Source organism: Melitaea cinxia, chromosome Z, assembly GCF_905220565.1.
Source record: "Melitaea cinxia chromosome Z, ilMelCinx1.1, whole genome shotgun sequence".
Lineage (NCBI taxonomy): Eukaryota > Metazoa > Arthropoda > Insecta > Lepidoptera > Nymphalidae > Melitaea > Melitaea cinxia.
In genome coordinates, this window is record NC_059424.1 from 15933136 (window position 1) to 15953302 (window position 20167).

Sequence of the window (20167 nt, forward strand, 5' to 3'; positions counted from 1 at the left end):
GGGATATCCCCTTTCCAACAAAAAAAGAATTATCAAAATCGGTAAATCCAGTAGAAAGTTATGCGGTATAATACAACGTAGGTCGACGAAAAAAGCGTCAAGTAAAAACGCATTATTAGATATAACTCGAAAAGTAGTTGTTAGATCTCAAATAAATTTAAATGGGACCAATTGGCACACACCACCTTTCGATTAAAACAAAATTTGTCAAAATCGGTCCACCCGGTCAAAAGTTCTAATGTAACATACATAAAAAAAAAAAAAAATACAGTCGAATTGAGAACCTCCTCCTTTTTTGGAAGTCGGTTAAAAAGAAATAAAAACAAAAATATTCATGTGTTAAAAATAGTAACATCCAAGAATCCAAGAATGTTTGCGGCGGTCCTGTGACACAACAAAGTAGAGCTTGGGCTCGTGCTGTACGGAGTACATTTCTCGAATATTCATTTGTAAGGATTCGGAAACGCATAAAGCTTATGCTATGGGTGGATTAAATATTAAGTAACCCACGCGACCGACCGGCGATGCAGGGGTACTTACTTACATCATATTACCGATGTTTCTGTTATAGACATTGTCTGTAAGGTATCACTATTGGTGTTACGATCGCATTTCCAGTCTATTAAATTTGTATTATATTCATCTTTCATGACATTTTAGAATTTTGCAATAAAGTATTAAACAAATAAATTCACCTTGGAATCAGAACAAGGCTTAGAGACAACAAAGCTCGAATATGTGAATATAATAAAATGAAACTTTGCGTAAGCTTCTCATACTCGTTAAACTTATGCAGTATATTCTGTATACAGACTATTTAGAACCGTTTAGAAAACATTTATTTAAATTTTCTTTAATATCGGGCTATTGTGTTTTATTTAATGTCAGCGTTTAATATTTATTTGAATTAATATAAACATTTTTATATATTAAAATTTTCTGGTATGGATGTATGTGGATCTTGTTGATCTTTCCACTGTGTCTAAGATAGTATGTAAAGTTGGTATCGGCTTAAAGACACCCGAAAGCGATCGTTACTTATAGTAGGGATATTATCTACCGTTAAGCAATGTGGTGGATTAATCTTCGATCCTTCTCCTGCCAAGCAGTCAGATAACACGGACTGGTTAAATGAAAGAATAAAAAAAATCGTAAATTACATAAAAAATATAATATTTAACTTATAATTGAACAATAACTCTTTGTTTCCTAAACAATTATACGATACGATACGATACGATACGATACGATATACACAATATAGGTATACGATGTGGTTAAATGTCTCGTGAATAAATTCTAAAACCAGTCGATAAAATCGTGAGTCGTCAAAACTTTAAGTAAGTTCTGTTAATGAGAGAACAATTCTTCGTATTACAGTGGAAATATCGGTGACTTATATTATTTTTAATTGCTTTTGTTTTAACTACGGTTTGAATTTTCATTAATCTGTTTCTTCGATTGTCGTTTTAATATTTCAAAGAACTCAGACAATCAAAACTAAAGTTGCATTAAAAAAAACGAAATAATGAAGTATGTTGCATTTTTATTTATGATTTAAGTTTTTTATTATTAACATTGTGTTATTCAAATAGCTATGTGATATTTATACGTTAGCGCAGTACATAACCACTGAAAATTGGCTAATGCGCGAATGGTTGCGGGCTTGATTTGCAGCTCATGACAAATGTACAAAAGAGTTAAAGTCTGGGGTTGTTTGTGTTGTGTGTTCAGACACCATGCATTTATTTATTTCTTTGATTGAAGTAGAACTTCTTTACGCACGCTTAAATTGGGGAGTAGCCGGGCGAATGCGTGATAAGAGCGTTACCAAAAGTGTGATTGAGTGAGGCTAATTGAAAGTTGAGAGGAGGGATAAAGTTAGTGAAAATAGAAAAATCGAGTTACGTTTCATATATTACTGTAGGGCCAACTAAAAACTTTTTGTTTCGATCGATATTCGAGTGGACAAAAAGACCAAACAACGTTTTTATTCTGTTAAAATTGGTTTTGGTTTTTTAGACATTAAAAAGGCTTTGGCTTCAAATGTACTGATAGATTATACATCAAGCTATGTTTATTCGAAGTTTTAAAAATTTAACTATTTTCCGTCTACTTGCGTTCATTTTTATTGCTGCAAAGTTATCTAAATATTTTACTTGGCCTGATCCCTTTTTAAAGAATAAATTGTTTTAAGTCCAAAGGATACTGATAGGTATACAGCTTAAAATATATACATATAGATAGCACGTTTATCAATACAAATAAAAATCGCAAAAATTTATGAAGTTCGATAATTTTTAAACGGTTGTATCAAAATGATTTCCACGTTCTTGGATTCGTTACTATCCGGAGACAAAGTTTCTATAAAAAAAAGCTAAAAAAGGTTAGCTATTGTTCTTATATGTAAAATTCTCGTGTCACAATGTTAGTTACAATACTCCTCCGAAACGGCTGGACCGATTTTTATGAAATTTTGTGTGTGGTTGGTTTGAGAATCGGCCAACATCTATTTTGCATACCCATCGGTTGTAAAGGGGGGGGGGGGGGAATTAAGGGGGTTAATAACATATGTGGCAAACAACGTTTGCTCAGTCAACCAGTATTTATATGAGTATCTTAATAATATTAAATAAAAAGTAATAATTAGTCACACAGTTAGCAGCTTCGGTATGAGTAGTAAAATAATTAATTAATTAAATAAATTGCATGAAACGAGTTGGTAAAATTGATAAGTGAAAAACGAATATCACGAAATGAGCGTGTCAACATACAAACGTCGACTACAGCTGCGTTTCATTATGCATTCTTTACAACAACAACGAGGTATTTAATCGTATTTATTACTTTATAAAATTGGTTCTAGTAAAGAAGAAAAGACTTATCATAATTATTTAATTTAAAAGAATTGCCCGAATAGGTAGTATTAAGATAAAGGTGGCTTAGAAATAGTATTGGTAAGTATGGATGTTAAATAAATCATTATGTAGGACTCTAATAATAATAGAAAACTTAGCAAATTTACAGCCCCGATTTGTATATTAATCCATCCTTTTGCAGATTCAGGTTAGCGTTAGAATACATACTGTGTTTGTGACTGAATTAAAATAGCATAGTTTTGAAGGTTTTTGATGGCCTTTTGACGTGACGGATTTTGTTCCAGCAGCTTACGTATTTTCCGGAAGAAAAGAACCTCTTTATTTTTAATTTTTTTAATTTTATTTATGACGTGGAAAAAGAAATTGGAAAATATATCATCAAGATAAAAAACAATCTTTTCCAACGGTCACAGATAAATGCGACGTCCAGATATTTTATCGATTTATGCTCACACAATATTTTGAGCAAAGGAATCAATGAACTACCTATGAACATGAAAAGTGGAAAGATTATAGCGATGTACACATTTTGACGAATTAAATACATGATTTAATTTTTTACACAAAATTTCAACTTTAACGGATGTGGTTTTTTAAGGTAGGATTCCAATTATTAAAAGATTTCCAATAAAATTACCATTAAAGATATAAAAAGTGTGTTAAGCTTGTGTTTTTGAGACGCAACATTAAATCAACCCGTATACTTTTTTTCTTTATTTCTGCAATATAGATAAAAATAGAAAATACGAGTAGTTCCCATTCTATTTTTATCTTCTGTTTGATAAATAGTTTTATTATTTTTAGATTTCACTTGTAATAGTCACTGTAAAAATTACACAGCATAATATCTATTCTAGTTTTGAAATTGGTATTTTCCTTTTTAATTTTAAATAGGTACTCCAATAAAATTGAGATCGTTCTTTGTTTTCTTAATGAAATATAAATAGATTTTGACACTTTTAGTAATGTCGGATTGAAATTAGATATTACAGCAAATTAATAAACTCACCGGTAAACTCTAGTCCAAAGAGTTTCCATGTGCCACGTTTAGTGACGATGATTATTTGAGGGCAGATATTGCGGTGAATTTGCCTGATGTTGTAATGTAAGAAGTAAAGCGCCTCGATGATCTGAGAACAAAACATGTTATTAGATTTTAATTAGAAAACCTTATTTTTACCTACTAGTACAGCGCAGTCTGCCAATGCTACTGTACAAGGCTGGTAAATGTCTCATTGATGGAATTAGGTGTCTGATGGAGATGGCTTTATTAGCTAAGTCGGACCATTGCTATTAACGTATATACTTATTTCAGGATGTCTCTTAAAACGCAGGTTTCCTTGGGATAGTTTCCTTTAGCTGAGCATGAGATTAATTGTAAAAACGAATTTAGTACCTAACAACAATTCCCTTATCAGGTTTTCAATTCAAAAATGGCTAGTGCTAATTTATGTAATCTATCTAGACTTTTAGAGATATATAGGTGATATACGAATAGGTATAGCTGTTCTTACTATAGCGCTTAAGGTCGTTAATACATACATAATCACATTTGCTATATATTGTTTTGTATATAAATTAGGCCTCCCACGACCGCTAAATAAAGGAAAAAGTGGCAGTCATTATAACATTTTATAAAGAACACTTTTGTTAGGAGTAAAATTTATTTTGGTTTTCTGCCGCGTAATTTCTTTGTTGAGAATCCTTAGATCAGTCGCTTTGATTTTAAAAGTGCTCCATCAAAATGAATATACATAATAAGAGGTGTTTAAAAGCTACAAAGGTGGAAATATAATATTTATATATATATAAAAATAAGAATAAAAAAGCAAATATTTTTTTATCATTTTACGAAACCAATCTAATGATTAAGATTTTAGTTTGAAAACTGTAAGGGTAAAATTCTGGGCAGTTTATTTCTAATCTACACGACTATAACAAAACTTATTATAAAAGGAAAAATTGAAGTGATTTTTTTGTCTGATTAAGTTTTATTTAACTAACTCCAGAAAAAAGAGAAGGTTCTCAATTCCATTGCATTTTTTAATTTATTTTTTATATTATTTATTTATTTACAGAAAAAATACAATTTATATGATAAACAATTCAGTAAAAAAAATTTGCAGTTTAACAATGTACTATGTTTCTAAAGTAATGATACTAAAGTAAAAAATATGTCGGCGCGAGACACTTTCCGATGTCAGAAACACGTTTCTAAGAGTTTCTTCTACTTAATATTAACATTGTACAATTCGTGATATCACCTATTTTCGTATCATATTTCACCTATTTTCGTGAATTACGAAAATAGGTGAAATACGAGACTAAATGTTCATATGTACATCGCTCGATTTTACGAAGAAAGGAACGATGCTTTTATGTTTAATGTCTGTAGCTTTAAATAGAGTACACCGGTCGCGCTAGATTTATTTTTATTCGAGTCGTCTGACAATTCAACATTACTATTGTTTGAGTAGTAATGTTAGAATTTGTATTCATTGAAATATTGTTATCGAGTGTAACGTTTAAGTTATCGATAAAAGTGTTGTAAAAATTAAAATGATTGTTTTGTATCCAAAAGAACTTTGTTATGAAACGAATTATCACGACGTATAGCACGAACATATTGAAGATAGTGACTTCATATTGCTGACGTCACTTTATTAAGAAGCCTACTCTAGAGAATCTATTCTTCGTTAAATATATTATAAATTATTTTAAAAATATGCCATTTAAATACACAAATAATCGATTATATATGTGAATATAATTAAAAAAAATAACATAAAGTTGTTAAAGAATAGTAATAATTATAATAAAAATAATAAATTGTTTGTGCAAATGCAGATTATTGATTGAGAAAGGAATAGTATATTTAAGCGTACGTTTTCCATAAAAAATACTATGTCTAGGTATTTTTAATGTGTGGTTTGTAATATTTCTTGATAGTTTATTTAGACTCATTTTTATTTTAATATTTGAATTAAAATGTGGTTCTATTAACAATACATATTTTATTTTAGTATGTATTGGCATTATTTTGCAGTAGTTAAATAATTTTACGGAGTTGTTTTTCTTTTTATCTCTTATGTATGTTTTTAATATTCTTAATTGGAGATGATAGATTCTATTGAGATGTGATTTAAGTGTAAGACTGTAGGTGCTTAGTTTATAAGATATAATAGATTCACCCACATATTTATAAGACACTAGCTGACCTGGCTAACTACTACCTAACTCAAATTATAATTGAATATATTTACTTAAACAATATAAGAAAAAAAAAACTCTTAAGCATGGCGGTTACAATCTGCAGTTTAGAATAATTCAATTCTCCAATTTCTTTCCGATATAACCACATTTTTCTTTTTTTAAGTCAGTCATATTTTTATTAAACATTTATCAGTTTAAAAATGAATGACAAACACATACATATACATATATTTGTTCAAAGTGGCATTGCCTATAAACGTACAACAGCCAGTATACAGGTTTAATATATTAATCCGCCGTGCGATCATTACAACCGAACGTAATTGCTTCATTCAAACGATTACACATCAAACAATAGTAGCCAACGCTTTTGTGTCATGCATATTGTGTTGTAAATTCACTGCATTATTATGCATCAATTATATTATATATTATTGCATATTTATTAATTGCATCTGTTTTCTATTTAATTGTTAGCATTATTAAAACGTCGATCTAACTTGTTTCAAAATAGAAATTGTCAAGCATTTTAATTTCCATTACAACATTGTGACAAAATGAATAAGGATTCTGTCTTAAATAAACATTTTCATAAAATAAATAAATACAATAACTAGACATTTATTCTTTACATAAAATGAAAGGAAAGTTCCTTTGCTAGTATATTTTTAAAACTTCTTTCTAGAAAATTAAATTCCAACGCAAGCAAAAAGAAAGAAAAGTGTGAAAACAATCTAGTTTATATTAAGAGGTAAATGTCAGACTGACGAGCAAAACTGTTCAGTTGGCAGTGGCGTAGCGTGCTTAACTCGCGCCTGGGGCACAATACCTTTTTAGCCCCCCCCATTCGAATACCATATGATATGTCCAGCAGTTTTTAGTTTTTCTGACCATTTGGCGCCCTTTGGTGAGTAGTGCCCGGGGCATGATGACTTCCCTTGCGCCCCCCCCATCGCTACAGTTGGAAACATATTAAAATCTGTCAAAGATCATTCTGGGTACTGTTCAGACCACCGAACTAACTTGAGGCAATAATAAAAGAGGGATTTATCTAAGATAAATTACTAACAAATCGTATTAAAAACATTTCCTCTGTTATCCATTTAAAATAACATAAAGTTAAGTAAGCTTTCAAATGTATTCATTTTGTTAAAAAAAATATTTAAATAAAATTATTATCAATATGTATAACTATGACGATAACATGATAAGTTTTTTATATACAATATTTAGCAATCACACGTTTTCATATTACGAATTCTCGAATAAATTTTAAATGAAATGGCTACGTAGTGAGTTCATTTCTTTTTAACAATATTTTTACCAGTAATTAATAATAATCGCAAAGTAAAAGTTTGGAAGTAATATTAACTTTAAGTTACTGTAGTTAATTAATAGGCGACCCTAAATTAAAATTCTCTGTATAAAAGTATCGATATTACGATACTGAACAAATATTTAATTAAAATTGCGGCGAGTTTTGATACAGTTTTTACTCTTTTCAGAAAATTTATTACCAAAGGTTTGTAGCCAAACGATCATTTACTTCACTTAAAGAAGAAAACATTTAAAATGTTTAAGTGATAGACTTATACTTTGACAAGGTTTAAGATATTTTTCTGATAATTTGTCAGAAGGAACCTTATTTTAAGCCAAATAAAAGAAACTATTTTTATGTAACAAGCTCACGAGGGCCTAAAAATTATATACATACCGCCTTCATATCCAATTTATAATTTACCTTACACTTATGTGAAGCATCAGTTCTTCACTTAAGGATATAAAAATTCATATTACTACTATAATAACGAGAGAGTTTTACAGCGTTCTTGGAATTTCATTTATTTTTTCTTTCGAGACGTGGATCTATTTTCATTCTCCTTTTTTTTATATAAGTAGTCAAGCTACTTTTAATAATTTATGTATGTTGCTTCCTACCTATGTAAGTGTCGTCATTTTCGGTCCGCTTTATAGATTTTTAGTATTATACAAACAAGTATCGATACGAACAAAAAAAAATTCGAAAAATTTGTTTGGTATATTCTTATAAATGTTGACATTGTCATACCAGTATATTACTTTAGTCTATTACATGCGGCTTATCCAGAATTTTGTAAAATTAGAGCAAAACAAATAAATGTAAACAGTCGATGATTAGTAATAAATTAATAATGCTATTTATTTACTTTTTACTATCTACACTATTTCAATAATATCTTACGGTTTTTGTTAAGTGTACCTAAAATTTTCATATTAAAATATTCGAAATTTGCTTAGTTTTTTAAACATAATAATATCAAGAATGACTTCCTAGTAAGTAGTGTACCAGACTACTAAATAGTCATTAGTTACTACGTAAGTAGCGCTCTTATGAACATTTGTTTTCCAATTTAAAATGACCCGTATCCGATGCAATGTGTGTAATTATTGTATAATAGTGCGTAATACACAACAAACAATCCTAACGATTTGTAACAAATTGATTAACATTTTAATTGAAGATTTATAACGCTATTATAAAATAAATTAAGTAGTTCGTTGATTATACAGCCAAAACTTTGAAATATAATAATGGAGAAGGAGATTAATAACACGAAAAGTTTTATATATTAAAAAAAAAAAGATTTAAGAAATTTATCCGCTAGAAATTATTTTATATTTATCATAGCTGTTTCTAAATAGGCGTATCTCCAGTTGTCTTATTTTTTGGTAGGTTTCAGGGCTATTAAACACGGCATAGCTAAATATTTTTTGTAACGTGTTTTAGTATAATATAAATAACTTAATAGGCAATAAATACACTAAATACCTAAAAAATGCATTTACATATATCGGTGAGGTATGCTTGTATGCTAGGGAGAAGGTTTCCTAGAACCGATACTTTTATATACATACTGTTATTTATTAATATTTAAGGATTTCGAAGGATTTATGTTTGCATATTCCCACGATTTTCAGCGTAGAGGCTGCTTGTTTTTTTCGGTGTGGTCAAACAATATTCCATTATATCTAATTTAAAGACAAATAAAATATTATTATGGATATAATTTCAATATGTTTAATTATATATAGATGAATATTATGCATATACAATATGCGCAGTCTTACCTGAAGCAAGCCGAAGCGTAGTTCAATGTCCATGAAATGATATTCTCGGGCGAAAGGTGGCCTCTGCGTCTGCGATTGCACGGACATCATTTGCGCTGTAGGTGGTCCCAAAGACATGGGATGCGGCATTACAGGAACCTGACCGCCAGGAGGTATCGGCGATGATTCCTTTTCAAACGGAGACCAATCTCATTATTAAGTGTAATATTAAACTATAAAGATTTTGTTTGCAAGGTTTCTAAATATTTTTTTCTATTCTAATGTAGTAAAAATATAAGGAATTATATAAGTAACTAGCTGTGCCCGTCCGCGTGAAATTTAACAAAAAAGTTATTGTTCAGTTCGCAGAGTTAGAAAATAAATAAATTTCTGAAATAAAAGTAGCCTACGTTACTCCTTATTACGTCAGCTATCTGCCAGTGAGTGCCAAGTCCCGTCAAAATCGGTCCAGCCGTTTCAGAGTTTAGCCGGGACAAACAGACAGACAGACAGACAAAAATTGTAAATATGTTATTTTGGTGTATGCACCGTGTAAACATCCATATGCATTTAGTTAAAAAGCGGTTATTTTAAAATTACAAACAGACACTTCAATTTTATTTATTTGTATAGATGTAAATGAATAATAAATGCAAATATTGTTATAATTCAATAAAGCCATCCGACGTAAAGGCGTGTAGTGGACATGAATATAATTTTGTTGGCGCTGATTTAATTTACACAGTTTCACACGTCTAGTCTAATAGTAGCAGCAGAATATTAGATCATTCCGTATAATTAATACTAATTGATTATTCAATATGAATTATTGAATTTTCTTATAATAAGCTGGGCTGAGTAATTGTTTTATCAATTTTCATGCTATTACTGTATCCTAATGATTATGATGTAAACGCTCTAAATCTATCTGAGGAAATATTTACTTATATCTCTAAAGATCCTTTGATTTTCGTCTACCTTGCAGGCAAGGTTACATTCTAATCTAGTAGACTTGCTTTCGAATTGTGTTTTTTTACTTGTATTCATATGTAATACTAGATGTGCCCGCGACTTCGTCCGCGTGAAATTTAACAAAATAATAATTACTTAGTTCACAGTTATTAAAAAAAAAAAAACTAAAATAAAAATAGCCTAAACTACTCCTTATTACATCAGCTACCAGCTAGTGAAAGTCCCATCAAAATCGGCCCAGTCGTTTCAGAGATTAGCTGGAACAAACAGGCGACAGACAGATAGACATACAGACATGTATATTATATATAGGAATTTAGTTAAAAGCGGATATTTTAATATTACAAACAGACACTCCAATTTTATTTATTTGAATAGGTAATATAAATAATGATGTATCTAATATGCATGTCAATTACAAGTGTATATACCTAATACTTTGGTATTCTTAGTTTGAAAGTACAAAAATGTCAAATAATTAAACAATATGTAAACTTTAAATATTTAAATTATATTAATTTTAATATAATTTAATATTTTAATAATTTGAATAAAAAAATAAGCGACACATCATCTTTACCAAAATAATCAAAACAAAAATAATTATCATAATCAACATAGATAAAAACTAGGAACAAATTATCATACATTAAATATACATTAATACAATTTATATATACACATACACATATAATCAAAAACAAAAATTAAGAACCATTATCATAATCGAAATAACTAAAAATTAGGAACAAATCATTATTAATTAAATAAATTAAAATTTGGAAACAACAAAACTCAAATGAAAATTTACAAAATTTGCAATAAAAAAATAATAATCAAAAACTTGGTTGTCTTTAACGTGACAACGTCATAACAAAACATTACCTCGGACGCATAGGCATCTTTATTCCGAGTCGATAGTAGCTTCATAATGACTAGGTCATCTTTTGGTCATTTTTTCATGTTCAATATATTTAATACTAGTTGCCCGGACAGACTTCCTTCTGTCAAACGATAATGATAATTTTTTTTCTATTTTTTTTTTTGGTTTTACATCCTTCCGTGGGCCTTCAAGAACATACAAAAAAAAAAAATAGCCGAATTGGTCGAGCCACTCTCGAGTTAGGCGCTTAGCGGCATTCATTTTTATTTATATAGATAGAAGATTCATAAAATAACGATTCAAGAGTGCTTTTGAAGCTTACTTGAACAATGTGACTTCAGATTTTGATTAATCGGTATCGGTAATTTATTTTAGATAACAGAATTATCAATATACGAAATAGTATGGAATATTATATAATTATCATTTTTATTTAATCCTTATTTATAGAGATGGCGTTGTAATAACGCGTTATCTTACAATGTTCTAAATTAAATTCTCTGAGGATCCTTTTGATAGCAATGAAATATAACTACATTGTAATTAATTACGTCATATTCTGTACGTTGTCAAGAAGTTATTTTTCAATAATATATATATAAATAAACAGATATGTCTGATACTATGGGAGGCCACTTGATGTCTTCATAGGTAACAGCCGACTGATATAGCTCTACATTTTTTTGACAAAAATACAAACAAATAATAGATATGTAATTATGTTTTATGCATTACATTGCCAGTATTGGTAGCAGTGCATAGTGAAAACCTTATATGTCATCCCCTATCACCAGAGGTAAGTTCTTACTTTAGTGATAGAGCTCTCTGAGCGCAAGCTCTTTAGTAAATTGCTTACAGATTGGTTTATTTCGCAACTGAGTAATTAAGATGTTTTTGTTTTAAAAGTGTAAATTTATTTTGGTTTAAAGTTAAAATTTTATTTTATTTAGTATCCTAATCTCTATATAATCTAATATTATATTTTTTATCCTATCCTAATAATATTAATTTAAATGCGAAAGTTTGTGAGTATGTATGTATGTTTACTACTGAACTGATTGTAATGACGCTTGGTAATTACATAGTTTGAGATCTAAATTATATAACGTAGGTTTCTTTTCATTCGTGACCGTGCCCGTGAGGCGCATTTAGTATTGTTTGTTTTCGAATAGGTTTTAGACTTATGTGACATATTAAAATAGAACATATAATGAATAAGAAAATAATTAACGTGAGTAATGACGGATTTAATAATATTATTAAACAATAAAAAAGGTGAAACAAGTTAATATGATTTTATTTTCTAGATATCGAGAGTTAGCTGTCAAAGTTGACGATGTGATGTGATGTTGTCGTTGAGGCTGAAAAATTTAATAACTCTATATTTAGATCTGTCAATAGTCTGCCAAGTCTGATATTTCACTTATCCAAGCGAATTGAAAAAATAATGTGCCTACATGTTTAAATAAGGTCAGAAAAATCAGACTTTAATGAATCGGGTAGATATATCTACTGAAACAAATATAACAAAATTATTTTAAAAATTCAGAGATAAATGATATACTCGGTAGAGATCAAAAATAATCAAAAACAAGTATTATGAATCCCATAATCGTATTTTTTGTATTTAAAAAAAAATAACGAAATTGCTATAAATCCATTTGACATATGCTTAAATAGCTAATATATAAATTATTTTAAGGTATAAAAGACACTATAGACACTAGTTATAGACACTACCAAAACTTGCGATCCATTTTTAAAATATGTATACATAATTCGTGTTTGTGTATGTGTGTGTAGTTGTAAGCTGTTGAAACTATCATAAGATATATTCAATAGGACCACAAGGATATTTTAACAAGATTTTCTACTTCGATAACTGTTACATACAGATGATGTCACGTTACAAATTTTGAAAGAGATTCTTGAAATTGTATGGGGAGCATATGACATTAAATACTTACATGCCAGGCCAATATATTATGAAGGCTTCCCAAGATGCATTCAGATGCAAATGCCAAAGTGTTATGACTCTCTTCCAGGGAGTGTATTATTTGTAGCATCCTTGGATGACGCATCCTGTCCATCATGATAATGCATGCTTTTATGCGATCTAGCATACTCTCCTTCCTCTTCGGCTTGTAAAGTTTGTCCACTATTCGTTTGTCAAAGAAGAACACCGAACATTCCTGTGAAAAAAAAGTTTTTTTTACTAGTGAATGGGAATGTTTCCATAGAATAGTTTTAGATTTGGGAATCGCGTATTTTGTTCCAAATTTCTACAGCACAATATAGAACAAAAGGTTCAATTAGACCGACCTAACTTAGTGGCAATAAAGCATCTAACTGTGTGTTAATTGTAACAAATAAAAAATTACAAATCCTTTACTTTGGGGTTTTAATCTTAGATTAGTTGATGGTTGAAGAACACGTTAATCTAATTAATGATTATTATTATGTAACCCTACGTTACAGTAATTTGTACTGAGATCAATAACAAACTAAACAAATGAAACGAAAACAATGGTTACTCTATTAAAGTATTATTCTCGACTTGTCACCTTTTCATTTGACTCAGATAAACTCTCTAGATTAAACAGAATATCTTAAATATAAATAACTTCAGTTTTGTTTCGTTTTTCAAGTCATTTTAATATCGGCTCCTAATACTGCCCTTTTGTAACAGTACTAAGATGTATAGATAGGAAAATCTATTATTGGCCTTATTCTTGTTAATATTATGTTAAATTTTATATATATACGAATTGTAACGCTGTTGGTTTTCGAATAAAATAAATAAATAAATAAATATAAAAATGACATTTCTCTAATTGAAAAACAAAACCTACCAATCCAAGTAAAAGTTTAAAAGTAATTTTTCCCTCTTATTTACGCCGTATTCGGCTATTGCAATACAATCCAATCAGTACTGGCTAAATATGATAAGTCAACAAATTTATACTAAACAGTTAGAATTGCAAAATTGTCAAATCTCAAGATCCTCATTATATCATGCAATATTATTGACCTATATGATTATCAATTGTAAAACCAACTTAAGCTAATAATCAATTATCAAAACGTGTTATATTCATAAAAAAGACAAATTATGGATTTATTTAGTGTAATGTATATAGAAAGAAAGAAAGAAAAGAAAGAAAAAATACAGCTTATATATTATTTTTCAAATAAGTAACTGCGGAGTTTCTTGCCGCTTCTTCTCTGCAGAATATACATTCCAAATCGGTGGTAGCTTTACTTTTTTTTACAAAAATAATAATTTAATTTTAAAGTTTTAATTCGTAAAATGACGATTCGTAAGTGCTCTTGGGGCCTATTTGAATAAAGCTGTTATTGATTTTGATTTTTTGATTTTGTAAACATCGAAAACCGAAACCCACTCCGACCGGCACTCGAACCCGCGACCGTCTGTGTTTAGGCGCCACCGATACGGCACACGCACCATTATACCAGAGCGGTCGTCAAAATGATATGATGTTATAGTCTAGTTAATTAGTTTTTAAGTTTTGCATTTTGAATAAATATGTGAAAAGTTTCAATTTAAATTTAACGAAAAATTCAATGATTAAGAGATTTATAATTAAATTTATATAAAATATTGCACCATTACGAAAATATTTTACTGTAAATCTACAAATGTTTGAAAGGTATTTAAGCAAACACCTTATAATCAGTATTATAAAAGGAACTTTCGAATAATCATGTCTAGACGGTTTCTAAAAATAAATCACCATTAAAAGCTAATGGAATAGAATAACGTCGCAGTTGGAAAAGTACTAAACTAGAACAACATTTTAGGACTCTTTAAACAGTTTTTGTTTAAGTTACGAGGATTGCAGACGCAGTACATATTTAGGCAAAACTTTTAAATACAAAAATTAACACGATTTAAGAATACACTATTTTACATAAAATAGCAGACTAAATGGGTATTTTCCTTTAGCTGCCCAGAAGGAAGAAATTTTTTGTAGTAGTGAGTTATCGATTCACGATCCAGTCTATAATATCTTAGTACTGGGCATAGATCTCTTTTTCGATATAGCGTGGTTGATTAAGTTTTAATAAATATTACAATAATTTTTTCACCAAAAGTATAATAGCTTGTAAGCATATTCAATGAAATACATTTATAACTTGTTTATCAAGAGATATATGAATAACATAATCAAAAAATAGATTGTCTATTCAGAATCCAAATCATGATTACATAGATTTATTAAGTCGTAGATATTTGGGTACCTAGTTTTATTTTATGAGCGAAAAAATAACAAGTAGAACTAATATTAGATAGTATTCATAAAGTAATAAGGACAAGTAATACTCTACCAACAGACATTGATAGATTGAGATTTATTGATATATTATATGGATATGAAAGTAACTATATTATTGCTTTAATATCAAAATTGAACAGGCCGAGAAATGTAGAAAAGTAGAATCGTTTACAATATTATATTTAAATATAAGATGTCTATTTGAAATGAAACTTTTGTGGCAAAAGACTGGTCTGTCATCATCACTACATAGTATAAAACAAAGTCACTTCCCGTTATCTGTATGCTTAGATCTTTGAAACTACGCAACGGGTTTTGATGAGATTTTTTTTTAAATAAATAAAGTGATTCCAGAGGAAGGTTTATGTGTATAATAATACATGCATAATATAGGAGAAGAACATTGATAGCTTTAGAGGTCTCTAATATGATCTGTAAATAAACACATTTTTTACGCTTACATTGCAAATTTTTAATTTATATTTTATATTTAGTATCAGCATTGCACCTGTGCGAAGCCGGGGCAGGTCGCTAGTAATTAACACTTTAATTTTTACAAACTGACCTCTTACGTGTTTTATGTTTGTACAACTCTGACAGTGCTAACTGCGTTGTCTTTTGTCAAAGTGTTTGACTCTCTTATATAAGTAAACAGTATAATATTGTTTTATAATTACATATAAGCTATAAGTAACAAGGGACTTTTAAAGTATAAAAGCAAACACTTAATAAAATTCAAATATTTACCACATCGTAGCGACAATTTTAGGACAAATAAAACTTTATGGTTACCACCATTATCGTAAAAGGATCTTTATCCTAACTCGTAAAAGTTCCATTTGTCATAAAAAGCACCACAAATATTCTGATCTTGTATTATTTACTTAGTCAATGAGATGACTAAATAATATACTCACCTCTACTTTTTATAGGAGAGAACAATTGAAAGTCAGCATTTAGTTTAGACCATTGTCTTAATTGAGTATTTGTACTTAATTCAAATTAAATGAGCTGACGAAATAATGGAGCTTCTGGAAATTGGTGGGCAACCGATACTAATTACAAATTATTTCAGTCATAGAATTTCATAGCTTTTAATTCTATCCCACAAGAGGAAATAACACAAGTATTTGACTGTTTTATATACGTAAATTTAATTCAACTAGAGTCGAATGTTAGATATTGTCTTCGCGTCTTATTACAAATGCAATATTCTAAAAGGATTCTTAAAATAACTAGCTGTGTCTTTTTCAAGATGCTTCGCAAAGCTGAGGTACAGAACATATTACAAAAAAATCCGCATAGAGTGTTGCTAGGAGTGTTCGTTGATTATCTGACATATTATTAGATTTTACTAGCCTTCCACATCAATATTATATCGATTTTTCACATGTCAATAAATTATAAATTACCTTATAGGTAGTCCGTGTGTAGGTTTATAAGATTTATATAATGTTTTTATTCAATATAATTAACAAAAGACGAGCTAATTTACAAAAGTGATTTTGCTTGTTTTTAAATAATATAATATTCATGAACATTTACATTAACTGTCTAGGCTTGGAAAGAATGAATGAACGGACAAACAGCGTATACTTTGTGTAGGATTTTATTAGGAATATTTGATTAGGAAAACTTAATAATTAACTGTGATATTAAAGATCCATCGGTTACTATATTTTTCGTTTTATTCTGTTGTTTTTAATACTGATCGTGACATATACAACCTGACTAAAACATTATTTTATAAAACATATATATTGCATACAAAACTCTTTGTTCATAGTGTGTCACTGTTGTTGAAAGAATTTGTGCCAGTGACAGCTTTTCGTAATTTAGCTGATGGAGATATAACATTTAATTTGTACGCTTAATGAATAAAGGCAGTTCAGTTAACGTCAGTCCGTATTTTTACCTTTGCAATTTTATTTGGAAATGTTTTTCTCTACGCGCTGTTTGTGGAGACATGTTAATACATTTTTTTGGCATAATTTTTATGTTTTATTAATGGTGTATTAATTTTTGTAAATTAAATATTAAAAAAAATATATAACTAGCATAAACAAGTTTTAAACAAAATGCCGTCTTAATAATAGGAATCAACTTCATTTTCGTCTCTATAACATTATTTATTCCAAAAGAATAAACTAAGTTGGAAGTTTGAGGGTAGTTTGATAATCATTACATTGTTTAAAACAAAGTCGCTTTCCGCTATCTGTATGCTTAAATCTTTAAAACTACGCAACGGATTTTGATGCGGTTTCTCTTTAGTAAATAGTGTGATTACAGAGAAAGGTTTAGAGGTTTCTAATGTGATGTCGTAAATAAACACATTTTTTTGCGCTTACTTTGCAAACATTTATTTTATATTTTGTATCAACATTGCACCTGTGCGAAGCCGTGCCGGGTCGCTTGTAATTAATACTTTGATTTTTACAAACTCGCCTCTTATGTACCAACTGAATAAAAGACGAAAAATTATAACAAACTGCACAACTCATCCATTGCACCCGTGCGAAGCCGGGGCAGGTAGCTAGTAAAGAATAAATAGAACGTGTGCGAAATATTATTAACGATTTATTGTAAATAATTTTTTACTTAAGTATAGATACAATCTTTAATTTTTCACGAAAATATGCATCAAATTTAGAAGAAAAAACGTCAGTAAAAAATATAGTATTGATAGTTTTTGTGAAGTTATACCTACTTCTTTTGGCACTTTAGGGAAAAATGAGGAGAGTTCACGATGCGTGCGCACACCGTCACAAAAAACCGACACCCTGAAGTTAGTTAGTCAACGAAGTATAACTTCTTACGTGCGTACATTTCAATTAATAAATACGATGTAGGTAATAAAATACACATTAAACAGTTAGCGATTTACAAACAGTTTGAACGAGTGGAGTGTCTCAATTAGCTACGAGTGAGGCGACACATTGCATGACTCAGCACACAAGGCGCGCACTCGGTTACGGGCTCATGTTTCAAGGATTTGTTAAATACACCCGATCTATCTTATTCCAATTCTGGTCCACGAATAGTATTAAATTTTTATCAAGACCAAGTTTGCAGTCTAATATCAACTTTAATATTTTGAAAATCCAAGACTTTAGTTTTAAGCTAGGACCTATATACGAGTATATATACTTGTATATAAATGCCCATATTATCACTACATTTACAAAATATAAATACAAAAACATTTGCTGTTAAACTAAATCATAATTAATTATTTGTTAAATATTTAAGTTGAACACTTTGAGCTATACATACCTATAAATATAAGGTAAATAGAAAAAGCGTAAAAAAGCATAAATGGAAGGTGCGGCACGCGAAATTGACGAATTTAATTCTATTAATGTTCATATTTTCATTTATTTTTATTATAGTAACTAATGTAATGCGAAGTGATTGTGTATTAGACCCTGTTATTTGCAATAAAAATTTGATTTACTAGGAACAAAACTATATAAACGAACAAGCATTATTTGTGGACAAGAGGAGAAGTATATTTTTCAGGAGGCAACATGTGTACTCGTAGGTGAAGTTAACTTTTAGCACGCTAGTACAAAATATATATAACATTAAATTAATTTTATTTAGTTAAAAAATAAAAAAAAATATGTGTAATAAGTTTACAACCATTACTTTAAATTATTATTACAAAGTATATTTTTCATTATAATGTAGCTTCCGGTAGATAATTGTCTCGAAACTTGTAGCGCCTGCTTCATTTAAATATTCCTGCAGTGTATAAGACTTATAATTTTTGTTGCTCTGCTTCATCGTTACTTAACAATACATTTTTAAAAAATAAATTTTGCTGTATAATAATTTTAATAAATATTCTTACGAGCAATTTGCAAAGATATCTTAACGATAACAAAGAAAATAAATTTTTGTTTTGCCGATGTCCAACAGTGCAGAAACACGAATATAAAAGGTTTGAATGAAAGCAATAGCTTTCAAAGTATGTTATTGTCTGTCTCTATATTTGTCTATCTCTGTGTTTATTTCTATATCGAATGATAAGTAGGTATTAAAGGAAATTGTACATTTTTTATTGTGTGATATTTTTGGAGGTCTTCATTGTCGCGGACGTTCGCCGCCTCTTGGAAATATACGTTCAGTGTAAAATGTGACGGATATTTTCTGAAAACCAAATCGTATAAAATAATAAAAGCATCACATGCAACGTTCTGGAAATGTACATAATACCGACTCAAATGTCTAGCCCAAGGCAAACCAGATAATAAGCGGCTATCGAAACCGTGAGAGCCAGCGATTAGCCAATGCTGTGACCGCTGCGCCAACGCGTCGTCAAATAATACACTAATTGTTTTTAAAGTAATTACTTATCACTTACTGGTACGCGATTGAAATATTGGTCGCTATTTTATAATCCGCCATGTTTCGATTGTTACGGCACCGCGACGTCGCGAGATAGTAATTTTTTAAATTAATAATGAAATGTTTCAAAATGAATAAACATAAATTTACGTACATTTTGCCTTTGGAATGAGTGTAAACTTTAATTATTAGAAATTTAATTCTATAAACTTCGATACGTACCTACGAGTTACGGTAACTTCTCTAATAAATCGTTCAACCCAACATAACGAAGCTAACAGCTAGTTTTATGACTTATAAAAGTTTCATAACTTGTTACTGAATATTTAATATAACGTATGAATAGATAAGAAAGAATATATACGATTTATTATTTACAGAAAGTATAAAGAAGTTACGACTTTCTCCGTTATTGGCGCACAATTAGCATCGTAATAACAACATAAAAGACCCTTGGAAGGTGTGTTGAAAAAAACGTTCTTTTT

At 29.4% G+C, this 20167-nt stretch overlaps 1 protein-coding gene across 1 annotated transcript in view; it reads right to left on the reverse strand.

Moving 5' to 3' along the window:
• Positions 1-20167, reverse strand: part of LOC123668994 (SCY1-like protein 2) — a 130250-nt gene that overhangs the window by 42096 nt on the left and 67987 nt on the right. The window contains exons 2-4 of the mRNA XM_045602674.1: positions 13002-13226; positions 9201-9368; positions 3889-4009 (exon numbers count right to left, since the gene is read on the reverse strand). Coding sequence (XP_045458630.1) covers positions 3889-4009; positions 9201-9368; positions 13002-13226 — 514 coding nt within the window. The remainder of the gene's footprint in view (positions 1-3888; positions 4010-9200; positions 9369-13001; positions 13227-20167) is intronic.